We start from the raw sequence: 27049 nt of genomic DNA, 5'->3' as shown, positions 1-27049 counted from the left end.
TCATATTTATATAAAAATAAAAGACTTTCTTTTGCATCAACCCAGAATGAAAAATGCTAACGAAGAAATAAATTAAGTCATAGTTGTTTTTATAAATCAACAGCGGAGAGTTAATTTTGATCTTTACTGCATCTGACCGATTCAGATTCACCGATGAACAAACTAAAAACAAGGATTTAGTTGAGCTACTTAGAAATGTAACTTATCACATGATCAGTGCCTAGCAAGGAATTTCTTCATACACTTTATCGCAAACTAAACAAAAACACACCCACGTTGCACCTGTTCCCGAGTTTAAATAAATGGACACTGTTCATCTTATCTTGCAGACTTCTTTTTCCGTTCCCATGATGCAGTGCAGAGACGCATCACGAGACCCTAATTGGGGAGGAAAGGCGTTACGTGACCCTTGATGACAAGTGTCGTGAGCTTTGACCTTCCGGGCGTACCCCACGCCTCGTGTTGAGCGCGTGATGTCACAACTGACTGCACCCTGAGACGGAGAGGAAGGACTCTTATCAAGCTGCACTTCACGCCGTCTTAGTCACAAAAACCCCGAATCTGCTCCCTATCTGCGGTGATTGAAGAGCAAGTCGAGGCGCATTCAGGTGCATTTTAACAGAAATAACAGCAGCGGCAGAGAAAACAAGGCACACTCCATTTGAGCTGTAGAAAAGTTCAGTGGGTTGGTATCTGGAGGGCAGAATTATGCAACCAGCGCTTTTACAGGCTTGTGTACCACATGAATGAGCGCAATCAATTCCAAGTTCTTGGCTTAAGAGAAAGCAACAAGCATAATGGGACCAGACTGAGTGCAGACTGCGTAGAGAGAAAATAAAGACAAACTCACTCACGCTCACTTAACATTTCCCAGGACTGACACGCAAATCGTGCTCACAAAAACACACACAAAGAGTCTGCAACATGTTTTCATGCCCGTCCACTCTACGCTGCTTTGTCCTGCGTCCATGCTCGGAGTTTTACGCCGAACATGCCCTCCCACTGAGCTCTGACCCAGGCCAGCAGGCCCTGGAGGAGCTCCGCGCTCTCTGAGCGCACACACCACGTCTTCTCCTCTTTCACAGTCTGCAGGAGAAAACACAACATGACAGATTATGGAAATTAAAGCAGTTAACTATTATTGTATCAATAATAGATCTAATCTTCTCACACCAAACACAGCTTGATTTGGAGCGATTCATCTTTCAAGCGATAAGTAAACAAGCTGTGTGGTCGTGTTTAGAGTCACGGTGAAAAGAGGAGCAATTAGAGGAATCAGTCCGCTCATTAGTCTACTGTAACGACTGATTCACATGTGGGGCCCATCAACACCAAACATGGCCTCATGAATACCTGTTTTCACAGTTGAATCAGGGGCTCACAGCTGAGACCAAAACATGAAGAGACTAACACTGATTTCTGCTGATCTAAATTCCTCTACTTCATCATGTTGAGTCAATTTCATGATGAATTTGGAAAAAGATGTTTTCAAACTCAACTACCTTTTAATGACATGTTGCATTAAATAGTGTGCATCATGAAATTACCTCAGCAGAATCAGGATTGAACTAAGTCAGCAAAATGATATATTTAACTGTTCTCCAACTGTCTCAATGAGTAATGGCTGTTGTCGGTAGAAATAAAAGAGCTGTAAATTTATGAGAAAAAAACACAAGCCCGCGAATAAAACTTGGATATCCTCTGAGACAATGAAGTCATTAATCAACGGGAAATTTTTTTTCTGAGATTAAAGGAAACATTTTTTTTTTGTCCCAGGAACCACTTTTTTTTCTTGTTTTTTTTATGAATGAGTCCTACTGAATTCTGTTTTTATTTTCACTTTTCGATACACATTAAGACACATATACTTGGATATTCTTCAAGTAATTAATCAGTGTGAAAAAAAATCTATGAAATGTAAAATTTATCTATATAAAATTTTTTTTTTTTTTTTTTTCAGCCTTTTATTTACTCCAAGGAACCACTTTTTGAATGAATATTATGTTTGTGTTATTGTTTTCCCCCTTTTAATACACATTGAGACACTTAAACTTGGATATTCTCTAAGATAATAAAGTCATTAATCAATGTGAAAAAAATCTCTGAGATCAAAGCAAAATTTTACTGGAAATCTTTTTTTCTTTACTCCAAGGAACCACTTTTTTTTCCTTTTTCTTAATGAATGAATCCTGAATTCGGTTTTTATCTCCCATTTATTTTCCTGGAACTGGAATATAGTGATGACTTTGGCATTTACTCTTGGATTTCCTCCTGTTGAGTGTTTTTATGATTGAGCTTCTCTTAATACAGCAAAATATTCTGAATGCAAATGAGAAATATCTTCAATTGTTATTATACATAAACCTCACCTTCACAAATCCACAATTTTAACTTTTCAATAAACATCAAGACACATAAAATAGTTTTCTTCCCTAACGCATGAAACCTACTGAATCCTGGTGCGCTTTTTATCAGCTGCCAAGCTAAGATGCAAAAATTGTGTCTTTCTGGAATCAAACCGTGTATTTAAATGATATTTCATTGCATCTTCTTTTCTTAAATGCTCAAATCTCTCCTCTAAACCAAGCTTTATTAACACTGTTATACACTAACCTCATCGTACAGCTGAATATCCACCCTGCACTGGTCTGACGGCCACAGGTGGACGGAGCTCACGCAGCTGATCGACTGCGTCTCTAAAACGGTCACGCTCCCGCTGCTCGGTTCTTTGCTCTCGTTTTCTGCCGGGCCTTTCGGACTTTTGGTCCACTGGTGATCCTCTTTGAGGAGGTACAGGGTTTCCCGGGTCGCAAGGACTGTTAATGGCGTCCAAATATCATCTGAAAGAGAAAGATACAGAAATATGAGATGTTTTCTGCTTTGACTACTTGACAGAAAAGCTTTTAGTGTGTTTCAGTGGCTGTTTAAAGTCTTAATGCTCCAAGTCTGGATAAAAAAAGCTGTTTTATTTTGGAGATTTCAGCCTCTGATTTATGACTACACATTAAAGTAATTCGACAACTACTCTAAGAGCTTTACATAGTACTTTTCTATCTACATAACAAGCTCTGGTGCTATATTTCATACTGTCTTCAGAGCAGCGAGCAGAAGAAGAAGGCAGATCTAGACATGCAGAAAAATGACAGCACTTGAAATTCCTCAGACGTGCGCAGCTGTGTGTAGCCTGCAGCTAGCTTGGCTTCGAATGTTCCTGCTGATTCACAGACAGCGAGGCATCCTGTACCTCCTGGACACCGTATCCACATTCGCTTAGTCCGGTTAAATCAACACATTTGTGCCTCTTTTTACGGCTGTGGTTGTTAACAAGAATCTGTGACAGGCGCCTCATGGCGGCTGCTTCCCCACAAATCACATCTTCACGTCGATACTGACCTCATCCTGCAATTATTTGGTTTTATCAATTTTGTTATTATCTCTCATTTAGCATATTTTCCTGGAAGCAGAATATAATGATGGCTTTTATTTTGGCATTTACTCTTGGATTTCCTCCTGTTGGTCGAAATGATTGAGCTTATTTTAAAACAGGGTTAAAGCTAAATATCAGGAATACAAATGATAACCATCTTCAGCTGCATCTAGGCTTCATTTTCTTATTAACAGCAAGCAAAAAGATTCCTTTCTTTATGTCCTTATTGACAGAGGGGACAGTGGATGGAGTCGGAAACAGTGGGCGATGACACGCTGCAAAAGGCCGATGGCGGGAGTCGAGCCCGGGGTACGCCGCATTGGGGACTGAGCCTCTGTACGCGAGACGCCCCAATCAATCTTCACTGTCTTCCACTGTTTCCCAACATGACAGGGGCTGTTGGTGTTCTGTATCGGTGGCACTTTTTTACCCAGAAAGAAAGAAGACTGGAGGGCGTTATTAAGTAATTAGTGCTACAATTTGCATCTAAGGAACTCGTTCTATAGGACACGTTGAGTCTTGAAACCCTACACATCCTGTTTCTGGAACTATCAGCAGTTGCATTGTGGGTAACGTAGGTGCCAGTGAACATTTTTTCCTCCTCCTTTTTTCCCCAACATGTTCTTTTCTTCTTTCTTTTGTTACTTTTGTAACTCTCCTCCTCCAGCATCATGTTTTGCATTAGCACTCGTATTGTCATCACCTTATTGCCCAATAAAAAAAAAGTCTAATAACCGCAGCAGAGTGGACCCAGAAAGGAAGAAGACTGGAAGACATTATTAAGTAATTAGTGCTGCTATTTGCATCTACGGAACTCGTCCTATACATCCTGTTTCAAGAACTATGAGGAGTTGCACTGTGGGTAATGTAGGCGCCAGATATTATAAAATCCTGGTGAACATCAAACATGTTTTATTACTTTTCTGATACTTTTGTAACTCTCTTTCTGCTCCTCCAGCACCGTGTTTTGCATTGGCTAGTACTTGTACTGTCATCAGCTTATTGCCCAATAAAAAAACACCACACCAGAGTGGACCCAGAAAGAACGAAGACTGGAAGATAGCAGTAATTAGCATTAACAGCACTACTATTTGCATCCATAGAACTCATTCTATATGACACGTTGAGTCTGGAAACCCTATACATCCTGTTTCAGGAACTATCAGCAGTTGCATTGTGGGTAATGTAGGCACCATGTTACTTTAAAAATATTCCTTTATAGTACTTAGTGACTACTAAACTAATATTTTTTTATGTTTTGTTTGATTTTGTCATGTCTGATACGTTTGTCACTCTCAGGGATGCAAACAGGTAAGGGCTAAAAAAAAGGTGAGAACACTGCGTGGAAAACCTGCCACAGCTGAGGGGGTCTGGGGGCACGCAGATTTGGCGTTACACTCTCATTTCTAGTTATTTTTCAGTAACTAGTAACGAGCCATTATGAGGTAAAACAGTGTTGGCGGCGCGTCTGCCTCCCGTGTGTCCCCGGCGTCAGGTGCGAGACGCCCTTCAAGACAGTTCTCGGGGTTTACTTTAGAATCCTGTGGTCCTGGCAATTCTGTGCTCCTAACGTCTAACCCGATCAACCCGGCTGGACCCCCCTCGGATCTACACGAATCTTGTAGGTGACCTATTTTGTGACACCATGTATTGTATGTTTTGTCACTTTTTTTACCAGTAAAAAAAACAACACATGTGTAGACCCAAAAGGAAGAAGACTGGAAGACATTACAAAGTAATAAGCATAAACAGTGCTACTTTTGGCATCTATGGAACTCATTCTATGTGACATGTTGAGACTTGAAACCCTATACATCCTGTTTCTCCCAGATATGTGGAAAAATTCTGTAACATGTGATGCATAATTAAGTGTTTGTGCACAGTGAGTTCGATGTGTCACCTTGCAGGATGAAAGCCAGAACGTAGAAAAACTGCAGCTGGCCGTCCTCCACATCTGCCTGGATGTCTTCACACACCAGCGGCCTATCAAAATAAAAGAACATATATTAGCACAAACCCCTCCTCTCGCACCTAAGCGGGCTGCTGAAGCTGTCCTCCTAAAGATAACAGGGCAGTGCGGTGGCTGGCAGGTGCTGCGGCGCTCTCACATGGAAGCACTTCCACATCACGGGGTGAATTTCACAGTAACTGTGAAGCAAAGGGGATAATTGACGTAATAATAGCTGACAGGAGTTGGATTGCGAAAACACTGGAAGTGTGTTCTCAGACTGTGGTTAGCTGCCTTGAAACACATGAAGGAGCTGCTTTGATTTGTTTTTACTTCTTTTTTATCGAGCAGTGGAGGCTGTGGCCTGAAGGCAAACGACAAATTGGGAAATTTCAAGTATTTGCGTGCGTCGGCACATGAATGATTCTTCGGCGTATGTCAAAGGAAATGCAAGATTATTCATTTCCTAATCCATGCTGATTTAAAACTATTTATTTAACATCTCTAGATGGACAAAAACATGTTTGCAAAGCTGCCCAAACTGCTAAAAAGGCCTATAAACCATGCCTGTTTTAAATGGAATGATTGATCACGGCTCGCTTTGTGCCAAATTTTGCGCTCGTTCTGCAGAAATCTTCCTCCTACTCCTCTCTGAAATCACGTTTTCATTAAGAGAACCACATTCCTTTTCCGCCCGGACATAAATAAAGCCACCCTGTTCTGTTTTTGGGGAGAAAAACAACGAGGTGACACAACATGACATGCGCGCTTTCGGATCTGCAGCGCAACACATGCTACAGATTAAGATGTGGTTTGCCAGCTAATTTAGCGGTCCACTTTAACAAAGTAAAAGCACTGATTGTAATCAACTTAACATGTGTCAGAAATGCTCTTTAACTTACACCTCCCAACCACATACAAATGTGCACAGCACTATTTCGACCACATCTTTCAGCAAATAAACACATAAAAAACAAAGATGGCCACCGTTTTCTCCCTGCATTGACGTAGAGAAGGTGTGAGGAGCGTACCAGAGGTGGTGCTGAGGGTTGAGTCTCGTGGTGGAGATGGACTGCAGCTTGCTGTCTGATTGGTGCGCCATCTCTCGCACGATTCCTGCGGGATTAATGAAAGAGTTTTATTAAAATCAGACGGTTTGTGAAGTTGTGTTGGACTAAGCAGTTCAAGACACTCAGATAATCAATGATTAAGCAATAGGAGCTAGGGATGCACGATATTGGATTTTTTGCCGATATCAAATATGCCGATATTTTCCAACCCGATATATTAGGCACGTTTTTTTCCACCTAATTGCAGAGAACATCAAGTCTCCCCTGTAGTTGAATTGATATTATGCCTGCTCTTATAATAGTTGCCAAAAACTGCCATACCGCAGACCTTCTTTACGCTTGACAGAAGAGGCGTTGTGTCTGATCGCTCATGTTTCTGAGCGCACTTGAATGCAGCATCCAGGGAGGAAGACATGCCCGGACTTGTTCACTGCACCTACTACGGAGACATCAGTGATCGCCGACGGACTCTTTTTATCGTGTATGCAACCATGAATATGTAAGTTAGTTTTGCACTGATGTTTATGTTTCTCTCTGTTAGCGTCGGCTTTGGCCGTGAGTGTAGTTCCGGCGTGTTTGATGTTGTTAACTCCGGTAAAATGACGAGAATGTGAGCTAACTGTTAGCTAGTTAAGAGCTGTGAAAGTGGCTGTTCATAGTCTTTATTTGCATATTGTTAATAACTCATGCAGAGTTAATCTCGTAGCGTTACGTCAAGCTTTTTTAGAGAATCATGGAGCATTTAGACAGAATTAAAGCGGTGTTTTATCGGCGGAAAATATCGGCAGAAAAATGACATATCTGTCGATGCCGATAAGGTGCTTTTTGATAACACATGACAGCTACATTCTTTGTCAGAGTAAACATTAACAACGTGGTAAGTGAGAGAAAACAAGCTCCCTTTAACCTTTAAAGGACACAGAGGAGTTACAGTATCCTAAAAATGTCACGCCCAAATATTCATGGAAAGAGGTCTACACACAAAAGCCAAACTCGATCGGAGACTTCTCCTTTTGCTATTGTCGCCGGGACAAGAAAGCCAAAAGGTCTCTGGTTGCAGGTGTAAGATTTCGGCTCCATACACTCAGCGGGTGAGAAAATGTTAGGGAGCACAAAGCGCCGGGTCACGCTCACATTCGCGGATTGTAAGCGTGTCAATGAGCGCGACAGCAATACGGGACGGGGAGGATATCTGCAGTGTGGCTGCACAGTCAAGTTTGAATGGACGGACTTCAAAAGGATTTAAAGGGACAAGGAGGGGGGAGAGAGGGGAAGAAAGAGGAGGATGATGGGTTAACAGGGGAGGGAAAGAAACAGGTCAAGGTGACAAACCTAACCTATTTCCCATGACACTTCTCTATCTGTGCTCTGCTGTCCATACATTAGCCTTAAATAACTAATATACAAGGAAGAAAATACTCACTGAAATTTGATTTATGCCTGTATGCCTTGACAGACAAGCTGAAACAGCAGCAGGTATGAATTATCTGATGCACAGGCTCAATGTTTGCCTACTTGTGAGTTTGGGACTCCAACTAGGGGACACACGGTGAACATGGGGGTTGAGACGTGACTGATGGAGATAAAGACCACGTGTCTCAATTAGACTCCCTGTCTAAATAAAGGCTTAAAAATAATAATAATAACACAACTTTAGCCGGAGCTGTATTTATTGAACACTTGACGTATGCAGCATGGAAGCAGAGCATACATGTACCTCACGAGAACATGCCAGATCTCCTTCTCTGCTTGGTTTGAATGTTAGCTGTTAAACATAAAATGATCAAATTCAATGTTAAGTTTCTGTCTAACTATCAAGTATGTACGCAGCGCAAACTGGGAATCATGACTGGACGACTCAAAAACCTCCCCGGTATGTGACTGTCATGATTGGAGGCCTGGCTGTCAGTTAAACTCATCGCTATGGCAACACGCAACATCAAAGCCCCCAAATAGAATCCTCATCAGTCGCGCTCGTTACTACTTAATACGGTCTCAGAGCAGACCATCATCATGGCTGCGTCTGTGCCAAGATAATACAGACACAATTCACTGTCAGACTTTTTGAACAAGTTATATATATTGGCCAATAATATCATTATTAGACGGGCTACTAACACCTTGTGTTTTCTCTTTATAAAGACCGGATACTACAGGTAAGAGTGCTGGATCTTGGGTGGAAAAAAAGTGACTTGACTCAGGACTTGATTTGACTTGCCCCAGAAAAATATGACTCGAGACTTGCTTGAGACTTGGACCAAATGACTTGATACTTACTTGGGAGAAACTCTACAGAAACATAATTGATCACAGTGATTATATAATTGAATGAAATCGACTTCTCCAAGAGTAATCAATCCTCTCGCTCTCGCTCCTCTGAGAGCTTTTTTATTCCGTCTAAATTCATAAACGCCTTGTTAAGTGCTTTGTGTTCCTTGTGGCTTATAAAGTCATTCCAGATTGCTTCAAGGGAGACCACAGAGATTGTTGGAAACTGAGGAAACAAGGGAAAATGAGGCCTCAAGGTGCATGGACATCTCCCATTAAGTGCTATTATGGCGATCTCCTTTTTCCCCGATGCCAAATTGACCCCGAGACAGCTGCTGTAATATTCTGTCAGCAGAAGTAGCGAAAGGCCTAACTATAACAAACCCCCGTTTATCTTCCAACTGGCTCCCAGCATGCGGACAGAGCTGAAAACCACAACTGGAATGACGAAGGACGAGGAGAGGGAGAGAGGGAGGATGTGGTTGGAACTGGGACGGTTTTTCTGGGGCTCAGAAACTCACCGAGTCAGACACAACTTCACTGAAACATGAGCGATAACACGAGACTCCTGGAGGCCGCAGCCAAGACAGACAAAGGGGGAGAATCTGCTGTTATTGGAACGGCTTGGAAATGGTCAGTTTTTGTACTCAAACTGTGTGCAACAACTTTCTAATAGACGAGAAACTTTTCTCACACCGTCCTGCCGCCGCGTTCGTACGTATCAAATCATGTTCTGGGGTTTAATTTCACGTGATAATCATCAGGGGTGTCAGGCAGCCAAGCAGTCTGGGTTTGAAACAAGAGCAAGCAAGGAGGACTGACAAAGACCAGAACACCAACCAAACTTGGTTCTCCTCTCTCGGCCCGTCGCCTTTTGTATACTCGTGATTGCAATCTTGGATGGCACCTTGTTAATACTGTCTGTGCTCACATGTTATGTAATTGATTGCTCCCCAACACGTGTAAATGTTCCAGCATCAGCGTGGGAGAGCAATCAAGCGATCAAACCAAAATGTGTTAAAGCAAACTGGAACTAATTGCTGGCTTTTATTTTACATTTTACTTAAAAAAACTGAACGTTTACAAGACTTAAAAACCAGAAAATAAATCAACGCGGCGCCCAGTTAGTGACGCGTTTTCCATCAGCCAGCAGTGGTTGGTCTGCCAGAGAGGGTAGGCGGAGCTAAGCGGCTGCTTTTCCGCTCTCTGAAAGTGTTGCGAGTAAACAGTAATCTACTATGGCTGAACAAACAAAGAAAAGATGGATGACTACAGATTAGGGCTGTCAAAGTTATAATAACGAGTTAACGCAAATTCCCTTTAACGCCACTATTTATTGTAGCCCGTAGTTTGGGAAATTAGGAAGCGATGCAGCCGGCACGTTGTGGATAGCAAGCAGAGACAAACCTCGGTGAGCAGAAGTGGATAAAGAAAAGACAAGTTCAGGCTCAAAGCCCCGCTCGATGTTTCTCTCGACATGACAAAAGTTATTTGTCTTTACTGTCGTTGTGTTACCACCGGAGTACGTCGAGTCTTAAATACCACTTGCTGGCCGAGCACACAGCTGATGCAGAGAGCCCCAGGTTATTTTTATCTACTTCTGCAGACTCAACGACTTATTACTGAGGAATGTTACATTCAGGTCAAATGCCCGTCTGTTGTTGCTTGTTATGCTTTCAGCATATTTTTTGTACCTTTCGTACCTTTGAGGTTATTCTGCAGAATATTCTGGACAGTATTTGTCATTGTTTTGGAATGTTGCAATAATAATAAACTACATTTGCATAAAGGAAGCATATTTGTCCATACCCATTTTGATAAGAGGACTTGAAAAATATCTCTTGAAGGTACATTTACAACAGGGAAAAAATTTGCGATTAATCGCGAGTTAACTTTGGACAACAATGCAATTAATTTTAATTGATTGACAGCCCTACTACAGATACCCAAAAGCCAAAGAAAAAGAAGCGACCATCAGCCAGGAAAATCAAGAGTTACAACCGGAGCCAACCGTGGACGCCTGGTTAAACTGGGAAGTGTGCTCCCGCAATTACCCTTTACCACCATTAGGGGGCGCTCATGAGAACAAAATTGATATTGTCAGTTTAGGCGCAAGCATGGCTTTGCGGTTAAATCGGCGACCACATACAGAGGCTATCGTCAGCTATGCGGCGGCCTGCGGGTTCAACTCCCACCCTCGGGCCTTTGCCGCGTGTCATCCCCGCTCTCTCTTCCCCTGTTTCCGACTCTATCCACCGTCCTCTCGATAAAACAGACGTTTTCTATTGGGGACATAATTTGCAGTTGAAAAAATGTCGCAAAATATGTTATTACAAATGTTTAAAACAGCAACAATATCATATTGTAGCTTCTGTCGGGCCTCTGGGTGACTCCCAACACGACTTTTACTGCACTGTAATTGTATATTGTCTATTATTGTGACACTTTTAAGTTGTTTAAATAATTGCTGTAACAGTGCTTTCATGCTGCCTTCTTGGCCCACGCTCTTTTAAACGAAGAATTTTATGGAGGAAAGTGAATGATGTGAAAAATAAGGAAAGATGACGCAGGAAACGAGACTTTCCATGCACAAACAATACTCCTCCCTTCCTGCGTCTCTTACCCTCAGACTGCTAATATGAACGAGCAATTATGGAAAAATACCTCCCTAATCCCCATTTTCTGTTACAATTACACGAAGTGGAACGGAAAAGCAATCCTTTCTCTCCACACGTGCCAACATGTTTTCCTGTTTTCTGCGGCTGCGTATTGTCAAATTCATTTTCCATATTTTTCCAGACATTCCAGCTCCCGAGCAGGAGCCCCCACGTCTAATAAAAGCTTTTTCCCCTCTCTGCCGCTTTTGGTCCTCCCTTCGCTGCAGACGAGTGGGTCTGGGCAGGATGTACGCAAGCCTGTGTGAACCCAATGCAGAGGAGGGGTGGAGGCAGAGACCTGCGTCACGTAGCCCACATATGGTATAGTATTAGTTTGTGAGGGGAGACGGGTCTGTGGCACGATGCCTGCGAGAGGAACATGTTGTTCTAATACCTGCCTCGGGGATTCAGCAGAGCTCTTCCACTTCTTTGTAATCTAAATTAGTCCACGGTTGTTTTGCGGTGTCTCCCCTTAGGAAAGCGCTCAAACCAGTGCAACCAGTGCGTAAAAAAAGAGCAGGGTGAGTGAGTTTCTCTGTAAAGAAATTAAATAATAAAAGTCCTTTTATGTGTTTTTCCATACATTAAAAAGAAACAATTTTCCACTTTGCTCCTATTTGGCAGCTTCCTTTACCTGTCAGCAAGCCAAAGAACCTCTTGCATCGCAGGCTGTCTCGAACCAGGAGGGTATAGGCCACGCCCCCGTCGCCAAACTCCATGTGAATGCACTGCGATCCAAGCCCCACCTCCAGGTAGCCGAGCTCCGCGATTGGGCGGCTGTCCCGCTTCTGCAGCCAATCGGAGAGCGGGCCTCTGCTGGGAGGAGAGAGCAGAGAAATTGACGGACACGCCGAGGTGCATTTAAAAAGTTTACTTAACGCTTTGGAGGTGTGGGTGTTTGCTGAAGCCAAAGTTTACTCAGCACAATTACGGTAATAAATGATGTAATACCTCATTTATCAAGGATTAACTTCAAAATAAAAGTCTCCTACGCAATGCCAAGAACAAGAAAAGACAGCCCCTGTGGTCGAACTCACGCTAACTCCTCTAAAGCCGTCACAGCGTGGGCTCACGTCGGAGGGAACTCGATCTTGTTTTGACGAGGGGGAGAAAAGATTTTGTAATGGAGGAGAGAAAAACTAATAAAGGGGGCTAAAACTAGCAGGAGGAGAGACTCCACGGTCCGTGCAGACACCGCGAGGTCAATGTGTTCTCAAGATGTGACCCAGAAACCTGCGCAGGTTATGCAATGTAATCCACATCCTAAGCAGAGGGTGTGGGGGCTACACACAAGTATTAAACGTTATAATTGTTAACTGCAGTGTGGCGTCCTCTTTTTGAATCCAGCAGGGTTTGATTACTCTTCTGATAAACTGGAATGTGTTGCGGAAATATCCCTGACTTTGTTTAAAGTTTCAAGTTATCATTGAGAGGAATCCAAGCGAGCATTTGTCTTTTTATGCTACAACACCTGCTACAAGTTTCCCACTGTGACTGAAACGTTTACACTTAATCTTTAGTTAAAATGTTTTTCTTACCGTGTGCGCCTATTGAACTGTTTGTCTGTTCGCCTGGGAATACGAATCAACCCCACGATGCGCAAGTCAATTATAGAGGGGGCCGATACTACAAACAGGGTCTCAGACGAGAGCCGAACGGGGTCAACATTATTTGGACAACAGACATAAATAAACCACGTTTTTATCAGAGGTATTATGACAAATTAGTCGCAGAGAAATATGAACTTTATTCATTATTTTTTTCACAACACCATCAAGAAAATAAGAATATTTTAAATGTAATCAATCTGGTGAAAATGTGAGAATATATCAACCATAAGCAGTCTACCTGTGATAACAGGTAAAGGTGCAAAAAGAAAAAGTGCACTCTGCTCTTATTTGCCCGAGCCAGGTGCTTGGCATCTTTTCTTGGCTGCAGGTTCATGACTGTTTGGGGTTAGGGTCTGAGCTGTGGACACTCTCAGGATGGAGTGACACACAGGTATGTGCTTCCAAACATGAAGCTTGTAGGCGGAGCTTGTGGCATCGTTCTATCAGCTCTACAGACTCATCAGCTCTGTCAGCAACAAACGGATTATGGAGCGCTTCGCATTTAAATTTCTGAGCGACAAAGTCGGCAAATTGCCGCGTAAACGCAGCGTTGCAGACGTGGTTTGTCGTCGTCTGGCAGCATGAAAAGTGGCGCAAGTTTCCCTGCTGCCTCCGAGTCTCCCACAGGCGCAGCTCGGCTCGTTAAGCTCTCACTGCATCACACATGCCTGTCTGTGCTCACACGGTGCTGCACCTGAAGCTGGAGAGAGGTGCTTCGTCACGTCGCGCAGAAACGCTAGCTCACACAGCTGGTGCTCGCCGGTCTTGATTGGCGCGCCCGCTGTTGCAGTGCATTCTGGGATTTGTAGTTGCATACCGGCGGGCCAGTTATGATAGACATAATATTATCTCGCGACACCCGGTACAGCACATATAACACGACGCGTTGTACCGCGTTCCTCTTCTTCAGGGAACAGACGTTATATCCGTAACATTTCGCTTGCCTTACTCATTAATCAGTCTTTCTTCTTCTTGGCGTTGCAATAAATTTAAGCATATTAGGAGTATTTAATGATGGCTCATGCAGACAGTAAATATTAATTAAAGGTCTACATAGAGGATGTTGCATCATGTGTGGATTAAAAGGTGATTTAAGCCTATATAACACTGAAAAATACATTTTTTAACACTTCTGTTTAAAACTGTAACCACTTTATACATTATATTTTCTTTCATTCATTCGGTTTATTTTTATTGGCTGCAAAGTTGCTCAACTCACTGTGTTTCTGACATCAATTCCAGGAAGTAGAGGCGCTTGTTTGACACCACCAGCAGAGAGGGAACCTCGCCGGGCTCCCCAAATTTGACAGCGGACATCTGACGGCACAAACAAAAGGGATACATGACATGTAGCAGGAACAACTGATCTCATAAATGCTGCTCCCCTTGTGAATACCATCTTTTACAACATAATAACAAGCATCATAAGGTTCTGACGGTTTATTAGGCTCTTTAGGGGTTTAAATCATACTAATAGATCAAGCTCTTGCTTCATTTCCCCTAAACAACACCAGAGGTAGAAGCACAAGCGAAACAGCCAGGAGCCCTGTCACAGCATAAACAAACACAACCAAGATGAATGAAGCGGGACCTCCTGTTTCCAGCTGTGTCCGCTCCCTCTCGTTCCGCTCTCTCTGCTCCTCGTCCAGGTGTCCGACTGTGAAAAAGCAATATCCTGCTGCTTTGAGGAGCTCCCAGGATGCATTGCACATTCAAGAAGTCGCAGAAAGGCTTCAAGAGGCAGCGGAGGAGGGCGCGCAACGAGAGACAAAACCGCAGCCGGAGTGCAGGTCCTAAAGTTGTCACCACTCATTACGCTGGAGTCTTCTGGCCATCAGGGAGATATGTAAAAAGGACTCTTTAAAACCGCAACAACAAAAGCAGCAGTAACAGCAACATAAAAACAATGTGCTGTTAAATTTGAGCGATCAGTCACAGGCTGCTGTCACTGGCAGAATTCTGAGTCTGGTAATAATACGCTTTTAATAACAGCTCCAGTGGAGATCTGAAGGCCCTGGAAATGTAGTTTTATGTGCTTTTTATTGGGAGTGATGGAGTCCGACAAGAACATTTTGTTTCATATTTTTTATTACACGACAGTTATTGGGTTGTTTTATTCAAACCTGATTCAAACACACCCAATCAGCCCATCCATTCATCCGTTATCTCGACTAATCGCCAGTCAATCACAGAGCTGACACATCACCGTCTTTCCCACTGGTCAAAAAACCCGGTAACACCCGGCTTTATTGCTTAATGGGATTCGGCATCCAGACTCGGGTTGAATGACTCTGCAGTAGACCCCGGTAATTATCGCCTCGGCTCCGATCGGCATTGATGGGAACAAAAAACCTGTGTCGACGCGCTAATCTCCGCCCCCTTTCCGGCGAGATGCTATGCTCCGTCGGTGACTTCTGCGACTCCTCATCATCTCGGCTGCAAATTCTACCCGTCTCCGTCCGAGCAGCGCTTGAACATCTTTCCAAATTTGGCGCTGAGTTTGATTGACATACTGAATGATTAATAGATACGATAAAGATCTAACCACCGTAACATCTTCACTGTTTACTAACCCTGTCTCCGGCGTGTTTGTGATGTCAGACGGTGACGCAGCAGAAAACAGACAGGAGTATACTTCACTGGCAATGGGAAAAGAGAAAATTGGCGGGTCTTCTCGGGTCTGAAAAACCCGGCGTCAACACACCAATTTCCGTGACAAAGGGGTATATTTGTCAGCCCTGTGATTGACAGGCTGTCAGTCTAGGTGTAACCCCGCCTCTCCCCCAATGACAGCTGGCATAGGCTCCAGCCCTCCCGCAACCTGAACAGGATAAGTGGTAGAGATAATGGATGGATGGAAGTCTTGTTTCACAGCTTCTCCGAACACGCCGTGCTGATTTCAGTGTTAAAGCCGGTTTTAAATCAGCCCATACTCTTGTGTTCAGAGGAGGAGAAACGCTGGTGTCTTTATTGGGGGTTATATACCACACTATTTCTCACTTAGTTCTGAGTGTGTTATGTTCAAGAGACTCTTTTCTTCCTCTTTCATACCTTAAGGAAGGAGTGAAGCTCCTCTTCCTCCTCGAAGACCTCCACATCCAGGAAAAGCTGCAGCCGATGATCCACCGCCGCGTAGTCCTCGCTGAGCAGGTCCAAACCACCTACAGACACATCGACAGTCGGTCAGCCTTTAAACGACTCAAACTGAATACTTCTATTTTATTTCTACTTTATTTATTCCCTCAAATTATATCTTCCATTAACAGTTCAGCCATAGTTTCCTGGCAGCGACGGGCGTCTTTCATAAAAGCATATTTGTTGGCTTTTAGGAAACACTGGCCAGGTTTGAGCGCGGCGTCAGCCAGCAGGCCTCACGCAGAAAAGGCATTACAGGGCAATAAATCGGCAATAAAGGCGATATTAACAGTGATTAATGGTTGCAGCTACTTTAAAATGACAGGGCCGGAGCTGCAGAGGCCAAAACAAACTATATTAGATTACATTAAAGCGGCCTTTGAACCTTAAAGGATTCTCCTCTGCGACAATAGGAGCTCTGTGCCACCAAATAACACAGTGCACTCTGTGTGAGCGCTGCAGGATGAGCCCGAGCTGTCTCCAGAGCGAGCCTGCGGTTTCACAAGCACAGATTACACGGTGTTGGCGCTGCAGCTACGGCATCAAAAAAGACGCAGGAAGCTATTATTACGACTCAGGCCGTCCCTCTCTTTCGGCTCTCATTCCTCTCCCATCACTTCCAGTAATGATTCCAATCTGTCTCGCTGCACATGTACCATGCGGTCCCGGCTAAAAATGGCACACAGATGTGTGGGAGGAAGTCGGATGCTGCCGCAGAGATACAAAGCGCCCTCGCTGTATCCGAGCGACTTCCCATCTCTTCTCGCTTTCGATTACAGCTGAAATAAATCTCCAGAAAAGGCGAGCTGTTTACACCGCACGCTACAGTTGGTGTGTTTTACATCGACCATATGAGCTGTAGAATTCAAATCAAGCAGTAAGATAACATTTATGTTTTACTGCTGTTCGGGCTTCCCTCCAATAAACCTCTCTCCTGCCAAACGTTACTCTGGATGTATAAAGTCTACGGCTGGGTTGATTCTGCTATTAATCCAGCCTTTATGCTGTTTAAGTTGTCAGTTTGTTGGATCGAGCTTTGAAAATGTGATGATTTGCTGCGACTGTAAAAGACGTCATGGATTCTGACATTTCTCATATTGCTTCCGAGTTGTTTTCCTGCTGCTTTTACCCTTTAATTGCTCCGATACTTGAAGCTATTTTAGTTTGTGAATAATAATTAAAGGGCAGCTAAGTTTCCGATGTTTTCTCACAGTGAGAAGATCCACTGACAGGCAGAATGAATAGCTGGAAATACACTGCGGTCGTGCAGTCGGTCTGCCAGAGAGGGTAGGCGGAGCTAAGTGGCTGCTTTTCTTTTCCGCTCTCTGCAAGTGTTGTGAGTAAACAGTAATCTACTATGGCTGAACAAACACAGAAAAGATGGATGACTACAGATACAACTTCAACAATAAGTGAAAATCTAAAGAAAAAGAAACAAACTCGACGCTCAGATGAAGGCAAACAGTCTAAAAAGGAAAGCGACCGTCAGCCAGGAAAATCAAGAGTTACAACCGGAGCCAACCGTGGACGTCACACATGCAGCACTGTCTGGATATCTGGGAAGAGTGCTCCTGCATTTACAGTTTATCGCCACAGGTGCCGCCAAAGAGAACGACACTGAGATCTTTGAGATTAGCATTTTAAAGCTTCTCCCCGTGCGTGCGTGGGTTCCCTCTGACTTCCTCCCACAGTCCAAACGCATGCTCGTTAGGTTCATTGGTGACTCTAAATTGCCTGTGTGAAAGGCTGTCTGTCTCTGTGTGTCAGCCCTGTGATTGACTGGCGATCAGTGCAGGGTGTAACCCCGCCTCTCGCCCAATGACAGCTGGGATAGGCTCCAGCCCGCCGTGACAGGATACGCAGTATAGATAATGGACGGATGGATGGATCACGAGAGCAAATAAGATACGTTTTTTGCCTGTATTTAAGGGAGAAGACAGTGGATAGTGTATAAACAGGGGAAGAGAGAGTGGAGAACACACAGTAAGCCGCCGCATCAAGGACTGGAGCCTTTGTACAGGAAGGCCGCTGAGCTAAGCAGGCTCCGGCTAGTCGGGGTTTAAGATGTCATCTCATCACTCCTCAGATTTCTGCATGTAGAATAAACCTGCGAGGAGTGATGAGGTCGGAGTCTTGACGCCAAACACGCTAAAGAACCCACCATTCAGAGCGGCTCTCCCCGCAGGTTTGTCTTGCACTTCAGGTGGCGTAGCCCCTGCAGCGGTGTAGTGGTAGCTCCCAGCCAGCTCCTCTTTACTTTGGCAATCCGTGTTGTAGAAGATGCCGGAGCTGGAGGCGTCCCCCTGCCCGTCCGCGGTGAAGAAGCTGCTTCCCTGCGCGGTGATGAACGTGGGATCGTCCGTGTTGGCCGTGGCTTCAAGTATCGGGCTGCTGCTGATGCTGGCGTCGGTGTAATCGTCCTGTCGTGCGACACGTGAAAGATGATGAGATGAAGAAATGTGGAAATAAACGACAGAGAAGAAGAAAGACAGACCTTAATGATGCTGCGGGTGCTTTGTGTCATGTCGAGATGATCGTCCTCGCTGTCCGGCCGTGATGAGTGGCGGATGGGCGTGCTGCTTTGAGGAGCTGGCTGGCCGGCGAGCTGGACCACATGATCGCTGCCGCACTCTGGACAGATGTTACCATTTCCTGAAAGAAATACACATATCTACTTTATAGAGGTGATGGTTAAAGCATCCCTACCACTGACATAGACTAGGAAGTGCTCCCCCTTATGGTCTAAACTGGTTAGTGCACATTTAAATTGCAAATTATGTTGTGGCCTTTCTGCAAGATGACTGGCTGTTTGTGACTGTTAAACTCATACATTAAGGTTTTATTTTGAAAGGTATGAGTACTTTAAGTTTGTGCAACAAAAACATTTGAGGGTGCATATGATAAATTAATCATTTATGTCTACTCAAGAACAACAGGAACATTTAAGAATCCTGGACATCACAAAGTGCAGCCTCAGCAGGCTTTGGAGAGCCGGCCAATCAGAAGGAAGCAGCCTTGTAGGGGCGGGCTTTCTTAAAGGGACAGAGCTGAGTCATTTCAGGCAGAGGCTGTATGAGGGCCTGCACAGAGCACCAGTGTTAGAAACACAAGGAGTTTTTTTAAGTGTAAATTATGCTAAGCTACAGGTATTACAGAGTGAAATATGAAGCTTAGAAATTAGCATGATACCCCCCCCTATAATGACTCTCTGCCTATTTCTGAGCACTAAACTCATACATTAAGGTTTTATTTTGAAAGGTATGAATATAAATATAAAAAAAGTTTAGGTTTTTCATTAAAAATATTCCTTACTTTAAGGATTCTCATAAATAAATTGCCGAATATGCAAGAAAACGAATGGAAAATTAGCATGTTTATGTAGTTTAAGTTTTTATTTTGAAAGGTATGAATATAAATACAAAAAAAGTTTTTTTTTAGTTTAAAAAATAAAATATTCTGCACTTTAAGGATTCTGATAAATAAACGGCCTAATATGCAAGAAAATGTACGGAAAATGTGCATGTTTATGTAGTTTAAGCTTTTATTTTGAAAGGTATTAATATAAATAATTTGTTTTTGTTTTTTAAGTTTAAAATATAAAACATTATTCTGTATTTTAAGGATTCTGATAAATACACGGCCTAATGTGCAAAAAAATGTACAGAAAATTAGCATGTTTATGTAGTTTAAGCTTTTATTTTGAAGGAGAAATTGCTTAAATGTACAAAACAAGCATAATTTCTCATACGCTTTAATTTTTGTGCGCCTGCAGGGCATGGATTTCTCTTAACCACAGTCAAACAAGCGTCTAAGTTCAGACACGTGTGAAAGAAAAAGGTATTTACTGCCTTGAATCTGCTCATATCAGCAGCCTAAGCACACTAACAAAGGAGCACAGTTCCAAAGAATCCCTGACACATCCGTCTGACAAAGCCTACGTGCAGCCCGTGCATGCCCGCGCAGGTCTTAATGTCAGGTTTGGTTGAAAGCAGAGGGAAGGGTGCTATCTGTCTGCTGCTGATTATAGAGGTGGGAACGCAGCGGAGCGGGCCGCCTGGCAATAAAGAACGGGAGGTAGCTCCCGGGATGCTTCTCTCGGGTTCATCTGGGAGCAGAGTTTTGTTTTGGGAAAATATGCAGACGAGACTGATAGGTGAGGAGGAGTAAACCATAAACCTCTTCTGACCTCCTTTTGTGTGCGTTTCAATCACTTCCAGCACACCCAGCTGAGAAAACAAGCCTGAAAGTTGTCGCTTTAATGGAGAAAATGAAAAGTACATGTATTTTTTAAGGATGTTTCAGAGTATCTAAGGCCGAGCGTGACTCATCGGAGAGTGTGCGTGACTCCTCTGCAGAGTCGGGGCTGTGGTGTGTGTGTGGGATTGTTTGAAATCTTCCGATGACAGATTGAGATATAAACTTAAGCCAAACATCACATCGCTCGGGCAACTGATCCACCTACGAGCCGGGGCCATTTTTTATTGTCAAATGCTGTTGGTTAAGTTTATTCTAACCAGATTTTATTGTGTTTGGAGATGCCTTTTTAACATGTGGTCACTTAGAGCAGATCAAAAGCTTATGATTGTCCAAACCACTTTATTTCACTCAAAACTTTCATGCTAAGTGGAATTTTTTTGTTTTGTTTTTTAAACCAATTTGTTATTTTTTCTTGCAGATTTTATTGTATTTGGAGATGCCTTGTAACATGTGGTCAGAGACAACAGATCAAAAGCAGATTATTGTTTAAAGAGCGTTTTTCATCCCTCGAAACTTTAATGAAAAGTAGATTTTCCTGTTTGTTTTTCTTGCCTGGGTTCCATCTGTGTGCTGTCTTGACTCCTCTGTTTGTTGCTCCGTGCATGCTAACATGGTAACTGTCTCTTTAATTACACGGGAGCCTTTTAAAGTCTTGCTTCGAGTGCAATCTCCACGTTAAATTACAAATAAAGACTTTATTACGTAAGCGTGTTTGGCCTTGAGGCCTCTGCAAATCTCTCTGTCATCACTCTCACCTTTGTCCTCATCCTCCCCGCTCCTCCACGCCTCCTCCTCCTCTTTGTCGTCCCCTCCCTGACGAGTGAACTCCGACCTGCAGCGGAGGCACTGCAGGCGCACGCAGCTCGGGCGGAGCTCGGAGTCGCGGCGCTGGTTTTCCTCCGCCACGTGAGACAGCACGTCTGTCAGAGCCTAGTCAGCGGAAAGTTGCAGCAAAAAAACAAGTCAATTTATTCCTCTTTTCTGCTGCTAATGTGACTTTTTTTTTCTTGTTTTGCAGGTAAAAAATGCACCGAAAAGGTGTTTCTAAAAGGGACAAAAATCAGTCAGACTTAAAGGTTCACCAAGGTGTCCACAAGGCTTGTATACTTGTCGCTTCAGCTATGCAAGTGTTTATAAAACCGAGTTCACAAGTCCCAAACCTCTAACCACAAATCTGAAAAACACAACATCACATACTGGAATCTGTGTTAAAATTAAACCTGGCACGGACTTGTTGTTGCACAATGCGAGGAGCCCGAAATCGTAAACAAGGTAGTAAACATGGTACAGAATGTGCTGCTGGATGCTGACGTCACACAAAACACACAAAAGGCGGCGGGGGTTTGAGCCGAGGGCGGCCGGTAAGCGTGACCAGACACATCCGAGAAGTCAGTGGGTGTTCTGTGTTCAGTGCTTCACTCGTACGTGCCTCAGGTCGTGTTTATTATGTGTGGTAATCACCTGAAGTGCCTGCTGCGGGTCGTCGTCGAGCAGGACGTAGCATCTCCTCCTTTTCTCGCTGCTGATGTAGTCGAACAGAAGCTCCACGGCTGGAAGCATCTCCTCCGCCTCCTGAGAGAAAGACATCATTGCATTTGCAGTATAGTTTCCTTTGATCAAAGAGCAACAGGTTAAATCGATAAGCTCCTCACCCCTCTCGTCCAGGCGGCCTCCGTCGTCTGCACCCTCGCCAGGCTGCCCAGCTCCAGCCGGCATCTCTCCCGGCCGCGCTGCATGTCCACCTCCAGCACCAGGCCCTGTTTGACGCGCAGGAACACCTCCCTCCTTCTCCTCTTCTTCTCCCCCTCGCTTTCACCGTCTTCCTCTTTGTCGGATAAGACTCCCACGAGCAGGGGATGACACAGGTCCACTAACAAGAAGAAATAAGATTAATACAGATTAATTTTAAATCTACTGATCATCTTTTTGCTTGCCTACCTCCAAGATCCTCCTCCTCTTCTTCCTCCTTCGTGTCTCTGCTCTCCCTTCGAGCCGACTTGTGGGACTCAAGTGCGCTCGCTACTTCCTGGTTTACCACCGCGCCGTCCACCACGCTGTCCTCCAACGTGGACTCTGTGAGACGAGAGCTGTGCCCCGCCCACTGCAGCGTAGACTCCGTTTCCAGGTCGGCGTCCGCGTCCGACGTCTCCAGCTTGGGCTCGGATGCGAGCAGCGGCGGGGGGAGGACTTCGGGGACTTCCATGGACGGTGGAGATGGTTGATGCCCGTTGCTGGTGGAGGGACACGGGGCGGCGCCGAGGCCATTTGAGAGGGGCTGGTGAGGCTGATTAGTAGAAGAGGGACTTCCTTCTAGATGGTGTTGGTACCTCAGCCAGTCCTCACCCATCTGGTCTCTGAAGCTGGACATGCGCTCGATCTCCTGCTGGTGGGGAAGGACAAGGCCTAAAGGAGGAATGATACATTAAATGGATGAAGGAATAAAAGTCATGGAGAAGAATAGAAATAAAACACATTTGACAGCTTTTAAAACCGACCCTCAGTGGAGGGAAGCGGCCTGGGTTCATAGTCGGTGTCGCTGGGCTCCGATATGCTCGCCCTCCGCACTCTCACTTTACTCTGCAACACAAAAAGGTTCGAAATAAGAAATAAAATGTTGCAAAATTCATTTGAAACACTTTGAAAAAGTTGATTTTTTTTTACCCTGGATTTCTTCTTCCGAATGCGCGAGACTCCCACTTCCCCCACCGACACGCTGTCGCTCAGCTCCCCGACGCCGCTGGACACTTCCTGGTTCGTCCGCTCGGGCGGAGGCGGAGGCTGCACCTGGTGGACGATCAGCTGGCCTTGTTTCGGCAGCACCTGCAGAAGAGATTGGACTTGTAATGTTACCGTGTATATAAATGTATACCACACCTTACTTGTACTTAATGCTACGTCTGTGTCAAACGCTGGTGCCTGTCCAGGGCTTTGCAGGGAACCCTGGAGAGGACTGTTCCAGTATTCCAGGTGGGAGGTGATGAATGCATGTATGAGGGTCTCTGCCACGGAGTCTGGAAATGTTACGGAGGAGGTAAAAAGCAGATTTGGTGACCGGTTTGATGCGAGCCTGGAAAGAGAGGCTGCGGAGAGATGGAGCGGGCGTCAACGGAGAGAGGAGCAGCCTCCCGGAGCAGCGCCTTGGGACCCACAACCATGAGCTCGGTTTTATTGCTGTTCAGTTTGACGACATCCAGCTTTTTATTTCATGCAGTAGCTCCCGAAATAACAAGCAGAACAGCTTTGACGTAATAAATAATGTGTAGATTCTTCTTCTTCATTCAGTTTCTGCACATTTCTTTGGCATCTTCACACGGATATCGACTGGGAGTGAGGCTTTATTGAGGCGCTTGTAGCTCACAGTGGATGTGTCATGTGTTACACACAAATAGGGCCTGAAAGATTGCAACTTGCACTGCAACTTTTTTTAAAAGGCTGTTGCGAAATCGGCCACAACAATCTGTTTATTTGACTTTTGTTTATTTTGGTTGTAATGCACTTTCTTGGACACCAGGGGGCCGTTTTATGCCACAGACTGCACATATAATCTACAGGAAAAGGGGAAATGCAGCCAGGTGTGTTGAATGCCGGGGCTGCCTCACCGTTGCCAGGGCAACAAGTTGAACGTAGTAGCAGTGTTGTTCGGTTAGGCTACCAAACTGGGTTTTACCTGAATGCAAAAACATGTGAGGAATAAATTGAAGAAGCAAACAGAAGTCTGAACTCGTGCACCAACATCGCAACACCAGCTGGAAAGGCGCTTACAAATATTATATATATTGATGAACAAACTTACTGATATCTCAGACGAGGACAGCGGGGTGCCGTCAAGTTTAAGCTGGAAAAGAAACAAGAAAAACAACTCGTTATTGTAAGAAAACAAACATGACATGGCACATTGTCCTCGGTCTGAAATCAACAAGCAGACAGGAAGTCTGCGCTCTCAGATAAATCAGCTCTTACAGCTACATGCCCTTTCCATTCAAAGCAGATGAGTCAACAGCTGCTATAACTGTCACAGTATATTTTGAAATTTCAGCCCAGTTCGGGACGTTTACAGCTTCCCACAAGCGTCATGTTTTTATCCCATTGTTATGTGATGTTTAGACCAGATGGTGTGCTCTCCCTCCATCGTCAGCTGCTCTTGGGTTCTTGTGTTTGTGTTGTAACCGCTATTATAGCATTGGTGCAAAAAAACAAACGTCCACGCAGAGGCCATGCACGCTGTAGCTGTTACTGACTCTATGGTTTGCAGCCTTCGGGGAGAGGTGTCGCACTGTGCAGTTGCGGTGGCTCCTCTGGAAGTACAGCGGGTTTCCCTCCAGGTTCAGCTAAAAGAAAACATTATTTAAGTATCTAAAGAAAATAACTGCGTGTTTTGAATGTTATTATAAAAGGAAATGTGTTTTATACATCCAAGTGTTTCCTTACTGTGTTGAGGCCGTGCAGCAGGGACAGAGGAGCCAGCTGGGAGTGCTCCAGCAGCAGGTTGTAGGCCAGGTCTAAGTGCTGGAGCGAGGACAACTGCTCGACACCTGTTTAATCAGACAGCACGGCACTTTCTCAGACTTGATATCTAGAACATGCAGGATCAAATGTACACAGAATAAAAGGAGCTCAAATTCGACCCTCGGGCTGTTCTCCTCTCCCGTCCAAGCAGACATAACAAACGGGCAGGTGTACGGTTATCTAACGCTGCACTGCTTGCTTTTTTAGCTCACTCCTCTCTAAGCGCTGCGATCGTCTAACTCTTAAAGAGCGAGACAAGAACCTCTGTGACTGCCCGTGTGAGTCTTATTCACCGTTTATAGTCTCCAGTTCGTTATTCCTGAGGTTGAGTGTGAGGAGTTTGGCTCTGGCGCTCAGGCCGAGCGTTGGCGCCCTCTGCAGGCAGTTGTAGCCGAGGTTCAGGTGCTCCAGTTCACTCAAGGGCTGAAGACAGAAGAGAGAACAAGGGGTTGAAACAACAAGCACGTTCTTTAAAGTAAAGTGTCATTATAATTAGACAAACCTTTAGAAATTCAGCGCACTCCTGAATCTTGTTATGGCTTAGATCTAAAGACTTCAGGACGTTCAGTAAACTCTATGAGAGAAACAGAAGAAGCGGTTAAAGTGAGATGAAGATCAGCTAGTAATGCTCCACTGTGTGTACGCTCTTACTATTGACTGGTCAAGGCAGACAATGGAGTTGTAGCTAAAGTTAAGGGTGTGCAGTTCAAGCCACGGCAGCGCAGAGCTGAGGTCGCCGCCACACAGGGAAAGCAGCTCCTAAAAACAACATAGAAACATACATCACTGTGGTATATAGTTAAACATACACTTTTACTGCTAAAGGAATGTACCTCCAGGGAGCTGAGGCTCTTTGAACACGTGAAGACCTCCAACTGGGAGTAAACGCCTCGGAGTCCCTCCAGACAGTGCGGAGGGACTCGCTTCAGCTGGAATAGAAGAAGAAAAACATTTAATGCTTCGTTAAATGTGTGTTTTTAAGGAAGAAGAAGAGATGGAATGAAAGAGGGTGAGGGATAAATGTAGTCAGGGTTACCTCCAAACATTTTAAAGATTTGAACGGGAAGATTTTCACCACAGATTGAAGCCTCACCCCTGGAGGGTTGATGAGCTACAATTAAAAACAAACAAAATATGCAAATGTGAACTTTCAAAACAAAGGAACATAAGAACTTCTTCGATTTAAGACTCCTAGCTAACCTTGAGGGAAATTGTCTTTTGCAGGACATCGAACAGGAACTGCAGCTGAAGCAGGGAGGCGGTGTCGGCGGGATGGGAGGGCAGCGCGAGGAAGCCATGAGCCTGGCTCCTGGACAGCAAGTACTGTTCAAAGAGCCGGGTCAGCTGCTGCAAGCTGGCTGCTGGCAAGGTCAGCGTGCTGCTGCCGTCCAGCACCAAGTCACCTGGAGGGTTTGGAGAGAGAATGTATTGAGCTCTGGGGAATACAGCAAATAATATCAAGCAACAGCAAAGTCTTAAGTAAACGGTCTAAATAAGTTATAGGGGGGATGTAAGTTGACAGAGGCGCCTGCAACAGTACAAAGAAAGAGTGTTTGCAATATAAGTAAATATGGATATTTACACCCACTGAAAAAGGGGCACCCTGCTATTGTTTTGGGTGACATGCAGCCCCAGTACAAGTGACACCACCCTTTTGTCACCCAAGCGGATTTGGACCGTAACTTACCATCATTTCGGAGAAGTGTGGCCAAGCTCTGTACAAGGGAGGACTGACCATTGTGGGAGACAGCCATCCTGAAAGGTGTCCAACAAGGTATTATGTTAGCATGAAAGTACAACAACAAAAATAAAGAAGCTCGCATTTCACTCTTGGGCTTCTCGTCATTACTCTAAGTCATGGCGTTAATACAATTGTTAAACTGACCGTGCATTTATAGCACCGCTAGCTAACATTAGGGTCCAAACATCTGCACTCTGCTGCTGCTAACGTTAGCTAGGCTAATGTAAACTAGCTAAGCAGTTTCCTGGTTACGAAGATGAAAACGACTTACCTGTGCAGTGGCAGCCGGAAAAACGACGGCTAACATACAGTTTTACTTCGACGGACCAGTACTAAAACATGTTATCTTTTTTTACATAGAGAAAAACGACGTTTCCGTGGTGATTTGTTGGTTTCATAGTGCAGGGCACGGTGATGTTGACATTTTTTT

The 27049-nt window shown here is 44.5% G+C and overlaps 1 protein-coding gene across 1 annotated transcript; it reads right to left on the bottom strand.

Annotated features, from left to right (window-relative positions):
- Positions 1 to 27049, bottom strand: stk11ip (serine/threonine kinase 11 interacting protein). The gene is made up of 26 exons (XM_069675638.1): positions 26891 to 27049; positions 26566 to 26633; positions 26079 to 26281; positions 25915 to 25989; positions 25712 to 25807; positions 25530 to 25637; positions 25381 to 25452; positions 25172 to 25301; positions 24801 to 24904; positions 24611 to 24700; positions 24166 to 24207; positions 23034 to 23192; positions 22868 to 22949; positions 22311 to 22775; positions 22025 to 22242; positions 21834 to 21944; positions 21128 to 21302; positions 18610 to 18767; positions 18277 to 18535; positions 16032 to 16141; positions 14200 to 14297; positions 12005 to 12186; positions 6407 to 6491; positions 5328 to 5410; positions 2614 to 2840; positions 1 to 1086 (listed from the first exon to the last, which is right to left on the bottom strand). Exons 2-26 carry the CDS (start codon positions 26630 to 26632, stop codon positions 946 to 948), a joined length of 3540 nt encoding a protein of 1179 aa, XP_069531739.1. The 5' UTR covers position 26633; positions 26891 to 27049; the 3' UTR covers positions 1 to 945.

This window comes from Semicossyphus pulcher, unplaced genomic scaffold (assembly GCF_022749685.1).
Source record: "Semicossyphus pulcher isolate SPU_LCO1_2020_fin unplaced genomic scaffold, fSemPul1.0.p SCAF_24, whole genome shotgun sequence".
Taxonomy (NCBI): Eukaryota; Metazoa; Chordata; class Actinopteri; order Labriformes; family Labridae; genus Semicossyphus; species Semicossyphus pulcher.
This window is presented reverse-complemented; position numbering and strand designations above follow the sequence as displayed.

What these genes read in the sequence shown, in the direction of transcription:
- stk11ip (XM_069675638.1), bottom strand. Translation starts at nt 26,632, where the DNA reads ATGGCTGTCTCCCACAATGGTCAGTCCTCCCTTGTACAGAGCTTGGCC. An exon ending in TGTCCTCGTCTGAGATATCA is followed by an intron (nt 23,193 to 24,165) that starts GTAAGTTTGTTC and finishes TCTCTTCTGCAG; the next exon opens with GTGCTGCCGAAACAAGGCCA. An exon ending in GGGGAGAGCCGCTCTGAATG is followed by an intron (nt 16,142 to 18,276) that starts GTGGGTTCTTTA and finishes ATGTGTCTGTAG; the next exon opens with GTGGTTTGGACCTGCTCAGC.